We start from the raw sequence: 16838 nt of genomic DNA, 5'->3' as shown, positions 1-16838 counted from the left end.
TGTTCGTCGAATTAACCTAATTGTGGAGTTATGGCTGCATATGTCAATTTCATCTATCGCCAGTTATATGTTCATTTCAGCATTAATAATTTCATTCATCTCATTAATTTTATTATAAACTTGTTAGTTATGTTTAACTCGTGCTCGGCTTAATAGTGCTCTCACTGTATTGCATAACCCCACCACACACATGCATATGAAAACTTTTAAATTTTATATCCAGTTCTGACATCATATTTATTTTGCTTCAGCAAAATTTGATATTCAAGACCAAGTAGGAATTATTAGACAAATAGAAATGTTTTCTGTTGTTTTTCCTTAAATGTATGAATTAAAAAAATAACAGATTTTTTTAAACCCTGCTTTTAAACCTAGAATCGAAAAAGATGAGTGGAAATTGACTTTAAAAAAATGCAGTTCGAAGTTATGTAAAAGTTGGAACAAAATAATTAACTAATTTAATGCACTAAAACTCCCCCCTTCCAGAATGGGTTTTCAAGGCCAAAGGGGCGTTACACCCAAAAGGCTATTCGTCTCAAAACGGCATATTGCGTCGTTTCACTTTTGGTTCACATTTCAAACTGCTGCCATCATTGCCATATATTTAAAGAAACTAAACAATGAAGAATCTGCATGAATGTATGAATGTTTTTCGCATTGTGAAAAAATAATGAAGGTACCTAGAGCCATCAGATTTTGAATACCGTAGTCCTCCAACTGAACATAGGCACTTGAAAGCCTGAATTTTGAATTTTGAATTTGTTTTATTATCTATTTCAAATTTTATAAAACTTTAATGAATTTGTGATTACTCTATGATTTCTAAGTAAGCAATGGCAAAACTGTGTGGGAAAAAATATTTTGATCTCCAACGTGTGAGACGTATCAGAAAATCTAAAGATGTGCTGTTTTTAAAATATTTTGTGATATATTGCTGTTGAATTGAATTGTATGTGGTTTAAGTGGGAAGAACATGATATCTAATAAATAAAGGTAACACGCAAAACAGTTAAAAATGCCCCTTGGGGCATAATATAACATCTGAAAGCTTTTAGATTTTCATTCTTTCTTTTTTTTCCCTCCATAAAACATTTTCTTATTTTATCTATCAAACTATCATATTTTATGCTATGAAAGCATTTTGATTTCGATTTTGTAAGTTTTGGAGGTTATTTTGCAGCTAGTGGTTAATTATTGGCTTGTTACTAAGAATGAAAATTATCCAAATGAGAATAACTCTTAAATGTATGTGCATATTCCTAAAAAACATAGCTATATAAAAAATAATAATAATGATCTATTTGTTTGTTCTGCTGATGTTAAACTGGAATCTCCATATTAAATTATAGTTTTTTTTTTTGTGTGTGTTCTGTTGTATTTTAATTTGTTTTATAATAATTATATGTCAGCACATTGCTCACATGAGCTATTCGCTGCACAAATTGATTAATTCCACTTTTTGAAATATAGTATTAAATTGAAGTATCAGAGCACTTGGTTCACTCACAGGTTTTTTTAAATTAAAATTAATTTCCTTAATAATTAAAAATCAACACCATTGAATGAAAAAAAAAATTTTTGCCATTGAATAATATATAATTTATTTCAGAAGCTATTATTTTTCAGAAAATAAATATTATACTGTTCAAATCAAGATGAATGAGACTTATAACAATTTGGATGTGAAAAATAGTGAATCATCTTATGATTCTCCGATACAGTTTATTAACAGAAAGTCTGGCTGAAGAACACAGTTATGTTTTTCTTCGGATTCATCTGATTGCAGCAAACACATTGATTGGGAGGAAAAAAAGTTGTAATCCTGATAATTGGACTCAAAATTTTTAAAAGAATAAGAGAACAGAATGTCTGGCCTACAGGAATAGAGGAGGAAATTTAATACCTGCAAAAACATTTGTCGAACAAAAAATTATTTCGGATCAGAGAGAGGCTGCCATGAAGGCATTTTATAGTTTACATAATCAGCTTGAGCAAAATATTTTCTTAAGATGTTGACTTCTTAAGGTGATGTTCTTTAATATAATTAAAGAAATAAAAAGAAGATGGCTCACGAATAACACTAAAGAACCAAGAACACATTCCTTTACACACTAAAGAACCAAGATCACATTCCTTTGCTACATTTTCGAAAAGACTGACGTGGTATTTCTGTTTGCAAAAAATATTTTAGGGACATTTTTTAGGTGAGGGGCAGGCGGATATACAAATGTTGGTCTAAAGAACAAGTTATGTATTTGGTCGATCAGTGCAATGGCGTGTTGCAAGCAATAAAATAGATGACACAAATGTTATAAAATGGTACTTCTTTATTATAATGGCCATATTTGGAGATTTTAGATTTGCACCAAGCTTGTGAAGCATAATTGTAAAAATAAACAACACAGTATATAATAATAACAATCATTTTAAGAATCCTTATCCATATTATTTCGTATTTTATCGCATGTAATTGTTCCAGTCAACTGCAGCACTTTCACACATATTAAGCTGTTTGTTACACCATTTCATGGATGTCAACTCTTTTGTCCAAGATGATATAAATCTAATAGCACTGATGAAGAATATTCTAGAACCACTGAACCAATTTCCAACATGGAGACCCTTCTTTTTGCAATTTTTAGCATTGCACTTCCAAATGGTTTCATCATTAACATTAAAAGTTTCATATCATGGCCATTTTCACATACTGGTTTCTCAGGTAAAAGGCTTGAAAAAATAGCATGACATCCACCACATTACTTGGTAAATTAAAGATTGTTAATGTCTTGTTAAAAAAAGCAATGAATATATTTTTAAATAAACAATGCAAATTCAGAAACCTCATCAAAAATGAAAATATAAGAAAGAGCATATGGTGAGAGCAAAAATGCAGCACAGTGCTAATGTATGATTACATGACAAAGTATAAGAACAAACACACAGCAAGATTTTGGCAAGGTATCTTGGTTGACTGGTGATTCAATCCTGGGGGCCACTATGATGCAGAAGTATCTATAAAACATCCAGCTTACACTAATCACTACACCAAAGCTCATAATATAGAACAGCAATATGTAAGTTCTGACTAAAGAAAATGCATGAACTATCCATCCTACAATCTGAAAAGGAAAATATACAACCAATGAAATAAAAATATTACTATATATGGAGGTATTCAAAATAATATTAAGGTATTCTCTATAAAATGTAATTTACCTTTTAACCAAATGTCTAAGGATACATGCCAAACTTGTAATTCTGTGCTAATAAAAATTCAGGCTTCAGATAAGAGGGAATTCAGATGGCAGAAATTAAAAAGGAAACTCATTTAGAGGCTGAATGGACTCATAGTCATATTGGCTGCAGATCCAATGGCAGCAATCGAATTTTTTATTTTCTTTCAACTTTGAAAAAGCTTCAGTCTTTCCTAAACTGAACACATATGTAGCTTGTTATAAGCGAATTTCATATGTTTATAATTTCAGTTTCCATGATTTCAATAAAAATTAAAACCACATGTTTGTTTGGCCAAAAAAGTGAAGGATCTCATTATCTCAAAAAATTTCATCATGCCTAATAAAGTTCATAAAGAATTATGCTAAAAATTTTTTATTAATTTAGCAAAATGTTCTTTGTTACATTTATGTACTGGACAAAACAGAAATATCAAAACTGTCTTAAGTTTATTGAAACATGTTCAAAATACAGAAATAAGAGCTGAGTTAACTGAAATGAAATTTTTGGTAAGTGTGCATAACTATTTACCTAATGATTCAGATTTTAGAATCACATGCGGAAAAAATCTAAATTTTTTTCATCAGATGATTGGTACAATATAATCAAAGCATGCAGAAAGAAAATGTCATTTAATGTAATCCAAATGGTTAACCAACATTTTTTCTCGGTGCTTTAGAAAATTACTGAGAATTCTTTAGAAAATTCAGTTGTTAATAGGAAAGTAACTACTGCAAGATTTCCAGTAAAGTGGCTTAATATGTGCTGGATAAAGTTAGAAAGGTTCAAACTCCACCCCATGAAATTCAAATGTGATTATAATGAAAATTCAAATGTAAGTAAATTTGTACCAGGTAGATCACAGAATTGAAAAATGTAGATCAGCATGTATTATATCCTAAAGGCAGAACTGTAACAAGGGGGGGGGAATTGACATGCTAAAATTTATTCCTTCTGTTAAGCATGATTAGTATAAGAACTTGAAAATTAATCAAAATGATGAAACCTCACCATACAGCTGATGAAGAAGACATCATTTATATTGCTGATGAATAAATAATATATTATAGCAAAACTGATAATATTCATTTTTATGAAAAATCTGTAATAAAAATATATAACAATAACTTTTTCTTTTATTAAAAAAAACTCAAAAATTTGAACACTGAATTTAACTTTGTAACTTTTTCACTTGCCAAATTGATTAACTCCTTTAATCCCATAAAAAATGTAATATTACTGATGAGAACTTTTTGGACATGCCGTCTTATTAATTTTATACTTTTGTTTTATTTTTACTGTAAAATTTACATCTGTATTAATGCATTCTACAATATTTATTTGAATTTATATTATAAAGGGAATTTTATGAAAACAGTGTGCATTATTTCATCGCATTTCCCCAGTTTTTGTTTTATGGAGTTATTTTGTGCAGTGAACAAACATCACATATAATTCTTAGAATGAATAACTATCAATAATTAAGAAATATTTTTATTTGTGTATTAAGAAGCATGATTACTTTATATAAATTGTATGAAAAACAAGTTTTATTATATTTTTAAGGAGTAGTATTGCAACATTTGATGCAATTTATAATTTTTGAGAAATTTATATAAAGTTTTTCATGATAAAAAAAAAATTCGTTACTGAATTTAGAAATAGACATGCATATCAAGAATAGTATTAGAAATCATATTGATGTGTTCTACGGGTTTGTGGATTTGGAGTATTGATGACAACACCTGATGAAGAAACAAAACACAATTTATTAGCCAGTCTTACTCAAGATAGTTCCAAAAACACATTTACAGTCATCGGAAAACTATGACAAACATGCTGAAGCAATCAGTAATGCAGCCATCAGGCTGTAACGGTGAAGACAGCTTCATGGCAAAACACTAAATACAGTTCCCGCCTTTGTCGATCACTCTCGAAGCTCAACACACTCAAGATACTTTTCACAATAAAACTCATGATGCACTCGATGATACACTTCATGATAAACTGACGATACACTTCGTGATAAATTCAACGATGCACTGCTACTCCGTGCTTCGAGAACATTCTTGAGCAAACCCCTAAGAATTCGTTCTAGAATGTTCTCACTCCGTCTATGGCATATCGCCAAATGGGCTAAATCTGGGAACCCTGCCTTCCCATGCCATTTTCTGGCAACCCTTAATCCACTTTGCGGGGAAGCTATCTTACTGCAGCAAGGCATGTCGTAACATTGCCCTCTCCCAAGGACTGCATGTCCTGGGCAGTACAATCCTTGGTCAGAAGCCAAATAAGGTAAGTAAAGAAACGTAACAAAACAAACAAATAAGGTAAATAAAGATAAACTAAACAAATATTTACAAGTTACATACACAAATTAACTACATAACAATTTTAAATTATATAAAGTTAAGAAGTAATTTCAGTCTCAGTCTTTTCACTAAGTTTTACCCGGGTTAATTACTTTTTCACTGCAATTCTTGTTTTCCATATTACAGTCTGAAGATTCAAAGATTCAGTCCTTTCAGACTTTTCATCCACAGGAAGATCTGAAAGAGTTTGTTCACCACTCTGTAGTTTTTTGACATCATGTATTGAGTTCACCTATCAAGCTACAACGGGGAAGACAGCTTCACGGCAAAACACTAAATATAGCTCTTGACTTGGTTAATCACTCTCAGAGCTCAACGCACTCCAAATCCACGAACCCATAGAATGCAACAGCCTTTCCCCCTTTTTCAGATGCTTTACTAGCCATCATGGCAAAACACTAAACACAGCTCCCGACTTGGTCGATAGCTTTTGGAGCTCAAGATACTCTTCACGCTTAAACTCATGATGAACTTGACAGGCAGGGTTATATATGGGGAAGCTATCTTACCACGGCTGGGCATTTTGTAACAGTATGTTTGTTTGCTTCGTGAGCTTCTATGAATCTGAATGTCAATTAAAATGTTATAATAAATTTTAGAAAGTTATTAATGACTGAGTATGCATTTTATTAGTCCAAAGGTGCTTTGTCCCTGAAGGACTATTATTTTCATTTTGTGATTTTACGTCGAAACTGTATAAACAGCGTATCACTTTTCAAATCTTTGCCAACAAATATTATCGCCCTGTATTATATTTGAAGAAATTAAATAATGAAGAATCTGCATAAATGTTTGTATGTTTCTCGCATTGTGATAAAACAGCGGTACCTAGAGCTATCCAATTTTTAATGATGTAATCCTGCTGCGAATATGGGAATCTGAAAGCCCAAATATGAAATTTAGAATTTGTTGTACTATTGATTTCATATTTTGTAAAACTTTAACAAATTTTTTATTAACAAAGTTAACAATTTAAAAGCGAGCAATGGGAACACTCTACGGGGGGGGGGGACCTTTTTATCTCCAGCGCACGGAACTGTGTATTGGGAAATTCTAAAGATATGCTCATTTTAAAATTTTTTTGCTGCATTGCTGTTGAACTGAATTTTATGGTTTAAGTACAAGGAACATGATATTTAATAAATAAAGGTAACACACAAAATGTTAAAAAAAGCCTTTTTGGGCGTAATTTAAAATGTGAAACCTTTCAGATTTTTTTTACAGAATTTTTTTTTTGTGTGTGTGGTGGGGGGGGACAAAATATATTTTGAATTTGTAAAGCAATCATTTATGAACACTTGCAGAAAATTTTAAAGTAACAGTGTTTGATTATGAATGTATGTTTTTTATACATCATTGCTTTTTAAAACCTGTTGATTATTAAAGTTAGACGAATTCAAATAATTTAACAGTTGGTTCATTGTTAAATAAATGGTAATTTACTTCTAACTGAGTTGTTATGAATTGCGTGTATAGATATTACCATTCACTTTTATAACTGATTTGTGGAATGAAAAGTAATTAGGAATTAGTTTTAGTGAACTGGCGTAGATGGGCTGAATCTCTTCTCTGATTAATGTGAGAAAAGTGCATCGTAGAGTGAAAGAAAATATGAGATATTTTTACTTTTAAATTTATTTTTCAGGACACTTCTGCACATTAGTTTCATTTTACCTGTCTTTGTTGTATTAATGTGGGTCAAACCTGTAGCAAGACATTACTTTACAGAAAGAACATGGCCAGGTATTCCAGGAACTCTGTAAGTAAATCTGGGATTATTATGTATCAGTTTTAATTTCTGTGTCGTATTGAATTATGAAATAGTATAGTTTCTAAAGCTGTTGCTTAATCTAAGTACAAGGGCAGATGAATTCATAAATATGTAGCAAAACAATATGTGTTATATTTTATTTTTTAATATGTGTGAATTTTTGTATTATTATTTAGGCATGTGTTATTTAAACTAAGCATCAAAATGTTTTAATAGTAATTTTATACTTTTAAATTCTAAATCAATATCATACTTTTTATGGTATTTATGTATTAGCTCAACCTGGCTACAGTCAGGTTTTGAAGAGAAAAAAAAGAAGGATGACTTATCTGTTGCATGCAAACATACACTGGTGTGCAAAAACTAAGGACAAAGTTGGACAAATAGCTTATTAGTGGAACGAAGAGGCAGAGTGGATTGAAAGACTGATCAGGAGATTGACTAGGGTCAGGTACATTAGCACATGTGCATATATGCAGCTAGATGTATTGGGGGAGTATTGGAGGGGTATAAAGATCTCTGGAAGTATGAGCTGAGCATTTTGGGGGAACTATTGCTTGGTGTATATCAGTTTAAATGATGTCAAGTTGCTGCATCAGTGTGAAATATTGAACGATAAATCTGTTAAATGACATCTGGATACTTTTACCTGAGGCCGAATCATTGGAAAGACTGAGGAAGGTCGAAGTGTGAAAAGTGTAGCTGTGGAGTTTGGGATTGCTTACAGCATTATTTCATAACTTTGGAGAGCATTTCAAACTACAGGAACAGTTGTCTGATGCTGTGGTTGTCTACGAGCAACCACAGCAGCAGATGACCCGTATATTGCTCTATAGAACAAGAAGGAACAGTCACCAAACAGCGGGAGAATGAAGACACATGGAACAGGCAATTGAATGACCGATGTTGCATTTTATCGAGACCAGGAGGCTGTACAAGGTAGTTTGTTTGCACGTTTACAGTGTATACTATTAATGCCTGCTCATCGGAGAAGGCGTTTCAAAGAGCCATCAAAATTTGAATAACATAATCTTTGATAGAATATGGGCATGTGGAAGCCCTAATTTTAGTTATTTGAAATTTGTTTTATTATCGATTTCATATTTTGTAACACTTCAACAAATTTTTTATTAATAAACTAAACAATTTCAAAGTGAGCAATGGGAACACTGTATGCAAAAAGAAACATTTATATCTCCAGGTGCAAGACTCTGTATCTGTATCGGAAATTTTAAAGATATGCTCATTTTAAAATTATTTTGCGATATTGCTGTTGAACTAAATTTTATGGTTTAAGTGTGAACATGATATTAAATAAACAAAGGAAACACACAAAATGTTTTTAAAACACTCCTTTAGACGTAATTTAAAACTGAAACTTTTCAGTTTTTTTTTTTTTTTTTTTTTGAAGGGAATAAACTTTAATATTTTTTATTGCAGTGTAAGAAAAATTTTGTGGCATGCAGCATATATGCTAAACTAGACACTAAATATTTGTTTTTCTTATTAGAATGACTCCTGATGCATTTGATACAACACGTTTGGTTTTGATGGTTGTTACTGTTGCTGTCAGATTTTTATTAATGCCACATTACCTGCAGTCCTACTTAAATATGGCTCCTGAGAAACTGAAAAATTTAAGGAAAGAAGCTGGACGAATAAGTAATATTGAACTTCAAAAAATGGTATGTTTAATTCAGTTTTTCAATTTTCATATATTTGTATATCAAATCAATTTTAAATTAGATTGTATCATTTCTGTGTTTTGGTTGTGGCGCAGGACCAATGTGATTTGTAGTCCACTGTTGTTCTGTGTTTTTAGCAGAGGCTTGTTCATGGCGACATCTATGGGTTGAATCAGGAGTGCAGTGTGAGAAGTTGCTTGGCCTCGGGAACAGAACTTAAGGCTGTGACACTGGGAGTGGAATTCTCCACCCCTGGACAAAAGAGCTCTTGTGTACTAGATTCAAGAATTCTGCTTCTTTTCACACTTGGTAGTTCTGAATGGCTCCACAGACACCAAACACCCTCCCCCATATCTGTGTGCTAATTAGGAGGGAGGGCTTCTTTCCAGGTTTTAAACCCTGCATTTGATGTGATTAATCATTGTGTAGAGCTGTGTTCATTTGGGCAAGGCTAGTTGGGCTCATTGAACACTTGTGGATTGAGGTGCCATGGGTAGCACAAGTGACACAATTTGTCAGTTTTTTTCCCAGCTAGGTGGTTGAAGGAGGTGTGTGTTCCCATCACATCAAAGGGGCATCACTATAGTGACCACAGGGCTGAGGTGATTTATAGCTCATTGGTGTTCTTTGCTTTCAGTGTTTTCAGTGGAGGCTTCCTTGTGGCAACATCTGTAGGTTGAATCAGAAGTGCAATGCGAAAAGCCACTTGGCCTCGGGAACAGAACTTGAGGCTGTGACATGGGAGTAGAATTCTCTACCACTAGGGCAAAAGAGATCTTGTATGCTAGTTTTAAGAGTTTTAACTCTTTCAAACTTGCATGTGCTGAGTGGCTCTGTAGATGCTGTATCTTAATAATTTAATGTAATTATTTTTAATGATACTATAGCATGATTTGCATAATTCTGACTTTTCACCATACCCTTACTTATATCAGTAGTCTCAAATTCAAATTGTAATGCAGGTCCATTGCATAGTCTGAAAACAGGTCATGGTCCAGAATTTTTTTTTTAAATAAATTTTTAATTTTTCTTACTGAATCAAATCAAAATATCAAAATATGACTGAATAAACAATAATAATAATATCACAAAGAAAAATTCAAATTTATATTTAAATCTAAATTTTGGTACTTGCAAGATATTTTTGTTGATTGCACAGAATATTTGTCAGTTAAATATTATATCTTCAGAATGACATTTATTTCAAATAATTCTAACATGTTTAAATAATCACTAAATGTGACCTGCTTTAATTTAAACTAAAAATAATCAAAATTGGAAAAAATTTCTAAGATTTGAAAGGAAATTTTCCAAATAGAACGAAACTTGAGAATAAATAATGACAACCTACTCTCTTTCTTTTATTCGTAATTTTTTTTCTTAAATGTATGCATAAAAATACACAGGTTTGTATGTAAATAATTATAAATTATATTTCTTACTGCAGCTTAACACTTAATATTGTTTTGATACTGATAAAATTTGTAGCTAGAAAGAAATTCCTAGAAATTATCTTCATCACAGATTGTAGATGATTATCAATCAATCTGATTCTTTTTTTATTAATATTCAGTTGTGAAAAAAAAATCTGTTTTCATGCCAAACCAAACAAACAAACAAATACCAAACAAAGCAATTATTCTTAGTGAAGTCATAATTGAACTTGTTTATATTTGACAAATATGAAAAAAGTTAATAAATCTGTATCTTCAAGTCTTTGAATGCAACTCATATTACACTATATTAATTAACTCTATTTACAGATTTTCTGGTTTGGTATTCATGTTTGTTTTTAATGATAATGTAAATACAGACTTCAAATAACTAAAATTTTGAAATTTAACAATAATAAATGAGAAACAAATATGTAATTAAAATGTATTTACAGGGCACATAAAATTGCTTCAGGGGCTACATGTGACCCATGGGCTACCAGTTTGAGGCTACTGGCTTATATCATTTTATGTTGTTTTTCTTTATAAGCTGGTACATGTGTCATACTCTTTTTTAAATTATAAAAGTAATGTAATGTTATTAATTAAATTAAAACAGTGAATACACATAAAATGTGTGGCAAAAGGTGTATTTGTTTTCAAATGTAACATTTCTTGTTAATAGTTGGCATTCATGCATGTACAGTAAATTATTCTTATTATTTTTTTACCTCTTAAATTTGTAAGATTAATCTATATGTTTGTACTAGTTTTCTTTTCTTTAATTAGCTTTGTTTTATTTTTAGGTTGCAAGAGTTTTTTATTACTTATGTGTTGTCACATTGCAATATTTAACACCTTTAATGCTATGTCTGTTTTCTACTCTGTTATTGAAGACATTAGGTAAGTATTATTAATATTATTGATGATTTACTTCCATTAATAAAGTTTATTTAAAAATGTGACACTGGATTTTTTATACATAAATGTGTCATTATAGTTTTAAATATGACTGAATTATTCTATTTTTTAACTTTTACATTCTAAACTGTTAAGTAAATGTCCTAAGTACTAGCTATAGTTGAAATTTAGGAAAGGTATTCAAAAATTATTAATTATATATATAATTTTGAAAATTTTATATATTTTATATTTGCAGCAGGTCCTTGAATAGCTCAGGGATTAAGACACTTATATCCCTTATACTACCAACAGTTCAGATATAAGTTATGACTAACAAATATTTATGCTAATAACTGATTTTTGGCAGCAAATTGTACTAAGGCAGTTAAATGAGTTTCTTTTATTGTATTACTATTAAAAAGAAAGCTAGAAAAAAAATGTTTGTAAATATAACTCGCAAGTTATCTTTACTCCCATTAGCAAAATTCATCAATTTAGCATTAAATATTCTTCTCTATACTTGATTTCCTAAGGAAATTCTAGCATTTCATGCTAGTTTGGCTTATTATATAATATTTAAACTAAACTAGGGTCTTATAATTTTTGCATTAATATTTTATTTTTTTTGACATAAAATTTATATTTAGAAATAAAATATTCACAGATCATGTGAATCATATCATTATTGTCTTTTGACAATGCATTTTAATTTCCTTCTCATAAAATTATTTTAAAGTTTACTTTCATGAATTGAATATTCTTGAACATTTCCAAATCTGTAGAAAAAATTCTGCTAATTATAATCCTTTACATGCACTAATGTTTGTAGTTTGTATGCCTCCCTCCCCCCTTCAGTAGATGGCATTATGACTTTTCCAGTTTTTATATCTTTCAGTATTTTTTCCTCCTTCCCTTTTATAGGGAAGTATTTGTTACTATAGATGAAAAGTAATTTCTGTATCAAAATGCATCTGATTCTTCTTTGGGGAATAAATGCAATTGTTATTAGTTCTTTTAATTTATAACTTTCATTTGCTTTTCTCTAATACTATGAAATTAATAATTATTAATTATTATTGTGTGTACACACATAAAATCCAAAAGCTACATTTGAATGAAGAAGATGGATGTTAAGCAAATATACAAAGTGGATGCTTATGTAGGTACACAGTGATGAAATGAAGTAAAATTTAACAAATGGAAAGAAAATCATTTAGTTCATACAAACAAGACTCAGCGTATGAAACTGTAGAATAGCAGAAAAACTTCTTGTGTACATGATAAATGTAATAGAGTAAGAAAACTTCTTAGAAATAAGTGGCAGTGATAAGACATGTTCATAAAAATTTTATTTATTTTATCTTAGATCCAATGAATCCAATTTTTAAGAAGTGTCCATAATAATTCATGAAGGAATGTGGATGATAACAGTCATCTAATCTCTTCTCTGCCATAGCTGGCATTCTGCTTGGGGCTCTAATTAATTTCACTGACAGACCATTCACTGAGTATTTTCAATTTGAAGGAAATTATTAACAACTCAATTACACCATTAATTGGATTAGTATTATCATCAATTAACAGGAATTATGACTTACTTTATTTGTTTTCATTAAATAATTCAATCCAAGCCTGGAGAATGTACAAAGGTGATCATTTAATATTATTCTACCCACAATAATAAACTGTCTGCATGTTAAGAATGTTATTCCTTCATTATGATAAGTGATATTGTGTTTCTTGTTTCTTTCTTGAGAAACATGTAATCATTTTGAAGCTGAAACTTAATTCATCAGTAAAGACAACAAGAGTCTATTCATTACCAATCCATTAAATAATGCTGCCTGCAGAAGTTTTAAACAAGCTATACAGTGAGCTGGGAGAAGTATAAAAATTGAAAGTGACCCAGAAATACAGACTAACCTCAGCAACTCTTTGATATATGGTTTGCTAATGGTGGCTGAGCAAGATGTGAATTTGGCAGTACATAGCTCATGCTTTTTGGTTATCTAAATAGTGGTCATTCTTTGCATTACCTTGGACATGTTTAGCATCATTTCCTTTGCATATCAGAAATCTTATTAAATTGTTGTCACAACTGGGGCATTACTGTGGCATCAGAATGCACTTAGTTTCAGTCAGCTTTTTGCACTCAGTGGTAATAAAATACAACTAGCTTGCCTTTTGAGGGATCAGTAAACTGTTTATTTGCATACATCTCCGTTTTTGACTTGCTAATTCAATTTGTCTTTTCTTTAATGTTTTTAGCTGTTAATGACACAATCATGTGTAATTTTGGTATTTATATATTAGTTTTAGTGGAATAAAAAACATAAATTTCCAACTTTAATGCTGAACTTGTGATTTTCATGTGTATGTTATTTTGTAACATTAAAATTTTGCTTTTTAGGTGATTACACATGGGGAAGCTACTTTGGCACAAAATCTTTAATGGAGACTACTAATAACACACTTAAAACATCAGCATTGCCTGTGAGCAGTGACATTTTAGAATCTAGTCAGCAATTTTCACTAACTCTTCTTAGTTTGAAAAGAGTCTTCACGCCAGTACTATACCGCGGTATTTTGGGTTTCATGACATGGTGGCTTTGTGCTGTTTGGTTTGGTACAAGTGCGATTGGATTAGTTTATTATTCATATTGTGTCTGAAGAAGTTTACTACTAAGTGTTTATCAATCTCTAAATGAAAAATGTTTTTGTGACAAAGACCTAAACCAGAAAAAATATGTATTTTTATACATAAACCTGTTCTTTGTACTATACTCAGGTTTGAATATTGATTAGGACTGTTTATATTGTTTTAATTGCATAATACTTATAGCTGTTTCCTCACATAGAAACTTGGTATATGAATTATTTTAAGTTTGTTCTGTGATGTTCACAAATATCCTGTAGGTTTTATTCTTATGTGAATTTTCCCAAACATAAAATGAAATGTGATGTTACTGTAAAAGTTTAATTCTTCTCATTTTATACTCCATTTACTGTCAGATTTATTGATAATTGTGAGTGAAGCCTCATAGTTTTATCCCCTTTCTGTTACAGCTGCCTTGTGTAACTTGCGTAAAATTGTAATAATAATCTGTCAATAAAAATCAGTATATTTTAGTTACTGTTAAAATAGTATGTTAAAACATGTTTTTAAAACTGTGACAGTGCTGTGTTCTTTGATTTCGTTCTGTATTTTAGTTTGTTATATTTAAACATACAAGTACTTAACTGAGATATAAAACTATTAATAGTTGGTCTTCACTACAGTATGATTTTATGATATGTTGACCAGATATACCGTAAATGTTTTCTTAGTTCACATAGATTTTGCAAATGCTGTGAGTAATGCTGGTGTTATATTTTCTCATAAAGATACTTTCCAATTCAGCTTTGCGACTGAAAATTCTTATCATCGTTATCTTTAGGTAAATTCACTAAATTGAATGAAATTATTAAGCTGAAGAAGTAAGAGAGCTATGTATTTGGACTTCTCTGTAAAAATGATATATATCATGAAGCCTTCAAGCTTGTTTAATAATTTTCATTATTATAATTACTATTGTGTACATTAATTAGGGAATATAAGCATTCCCTTTTAAGAAGTGCTAAAATAAGCCTATCAAAATTGTAAATTCTGAATTTCTTTGATCTTTGTATATTTTGATTATTACGAAGGATCTGTTTCTAAAACGAGAAGCACCAGAGCCCTATAAAAGCCATTGGGAGAGGTAAAGAAATAAATCTGTTTTGCAATAATAAAACAACAAATAATGAGCGATTTAAATTAAAAAGGATGTAATGTTATAACTTAAATTAATAATTAATAGGTAATAATTAAAATGATGCATTTTAAAAATTAAATGAAATAACAAATCAAAACAAAAGTTGAGTAAATTAATAACAGCAAGGTGTGGTATGAAAGATTAAAAAAAAAAAAAGGTAAATAGTTTTGTGAATGCATGCACACTTTCCAAAAGGGACTGAATTTCAACACTTGGGCTTCTTTCAAAAAAAAAAAAAAAAAAAAAAAGTTTCTTTAGCAACAGAAACTGATAATTTTATGAGTCATTTGGGTAGCAAAGTACTGGAGCTCAGCGTATTAAAACTTTGTCATCCTAAGGCTAGAATTATGGTTTTCCTTGACAGCTGAAAAGTACAGGCCAGGGTTTGTTAAATGCTGGTTATAATAAGTGTTGTAATATGCTCAGCTTTTATATCCAGAATTTAAATATTCATAATTTATGTGATTTCTTAATTTTATTGTAAGGATTTTTTAAGTTTTACTAACATTATTTTATTTTAAAACTTTTACTGTCCCCTCTTATTTTCCACTTCTGGCCAGAATAAATGCAGTTAGTTTTAGTTATGCAAATTGAGCTTGCAAACTGTTAAGTATTTAAGTTGTGGCCTTTAGCCAAGAATGAGTTAGATGGAGAGAGAGACTTCTCGCTACCTTATCTCATGCGCAGTTTTCAGTCAGTTGCTGTCTGCCCTTAAGGCCAGAAATTTAGTTCTCTTGATACTGAAGACATATTGTTGTTTTCCCGCATTCTGCGTACTACATACGTAAATATTAAAAGGCCAATCTTAGCATTACTAGTCTTTTGTTTTTAGTATATCTCTTGTCTTTTGTTTTTAGTATATAAAGTATTTGAGGTTTTAGCTCTTATTTAAGCTTAGTTAGTTTGCAATTCTTATTTTTTTACTTTTCAGACCATAAGTACTGGTCTTTGTATCCCAAAGTGCAGTAGCAGCTGTAAACTTTGAAGAATAAAGGGTAGTTAAACCCTTCCTAGTGTTGTATCTTTTACACTTTCAGGAAATAGTTTTTAGTAAACTCCCTTTTCTTACTCAGGACTCCCAAGATGTTTGCCAAAACAATTAGAAGAAATAGTAATCCTGATATTATATCTTTCAATACTCACTCTTGGTTAATGAAGTCTTAATCTTAACTGTATTGGAAACTTTTGGATTGGTTTAGAAATAATGTTCATGCAATTATGAAATACTTTTTGACTGCATGTTAAGTGTAGCTGTAAGCAAACTGCTAAAATAAATTTTGGGAACTGAAATGTCTTTATCTAATATTTTCCATTTAATATTTGTGTAGGGAAAGAAATTTTCACTAAAAGAATATAAGCAGAAAATGAGAATGTGCTTGCTTTTAAAAATGCTAATATCATTTTAAACTGACGTTTACAATTATTATTCTTTGCCATGTTCCTTGTGTGACTTTTGTTTTACTTGTTGGCATTATTACTTGTTATGGTTAGTTACTGATATGCTGAATAGAAAATAGTTGAATTACAATTAGCTTTCTTTGTGTTCTAAGCTTCCATTAAGGTGAATTACTTATAAAATAGCTATAAAATGCTACAAGTAATAATCAGTTTCCACATTCTTAATACTGAGCATTTTTTCTAATGTT

The 16838-nt window shown here is 30.5% G+C and overlaps 1 protein-coding gene across 6 annotated transcripts in view; it reads left to right on the top strand.

The window, feature by feature from the left end:
- emei (transmembrane protein 161-like emei) overlaps positions 1-14572 on the top strand; it is a 41292-nt gene extending 26720 nt beyond the window's left edge. For all 6 annotated transcript variants that reach the window (XM_035361911.2, XM_035361914.2, XM_035361912.2 and 3 more), the window contains 4 exons: positions 7252-7365; positions 8888-9062; positions 11302-11398; positions 13809-14572. In XM_035361911.2, coding sequence (XP_035217802.1) covers positions 7252-7365; positions 8888-9062; positions 11302-11398; positions 13809-14068 — 646 coding nt within the window. In that variant the 3' untranslated portion in view covers positions 14069-14572. The remainder of the gene's footprint in view (positions 1-7251; positions 7366-8887; positions 9063-11301; positions 11399-13808) is intronic.
- Positions 14573-16838: the final 2266 nt, after the last annotated feature.

Source organism: Stegodyphus dumicola, chromosome 10 (genome assembly GCF_044657685.1).
Source record: "Stegodyphus dumicola isolate Sdum_Otavi_A_Nest chromosome 10, ASM4465768v1".
NCBI classification, from domain to species: domain Eukaryota; kingdom Metazoa; phylum Arthropoda; class Arachnida; order Araneae; family Eresidae; genus Stegodyphus; species Stegodyphus dumicola.
Note: the sequence above shows the minus strand (reverse complement) of the source record. Positions and strands in the feature narration are given on the sequence as shown.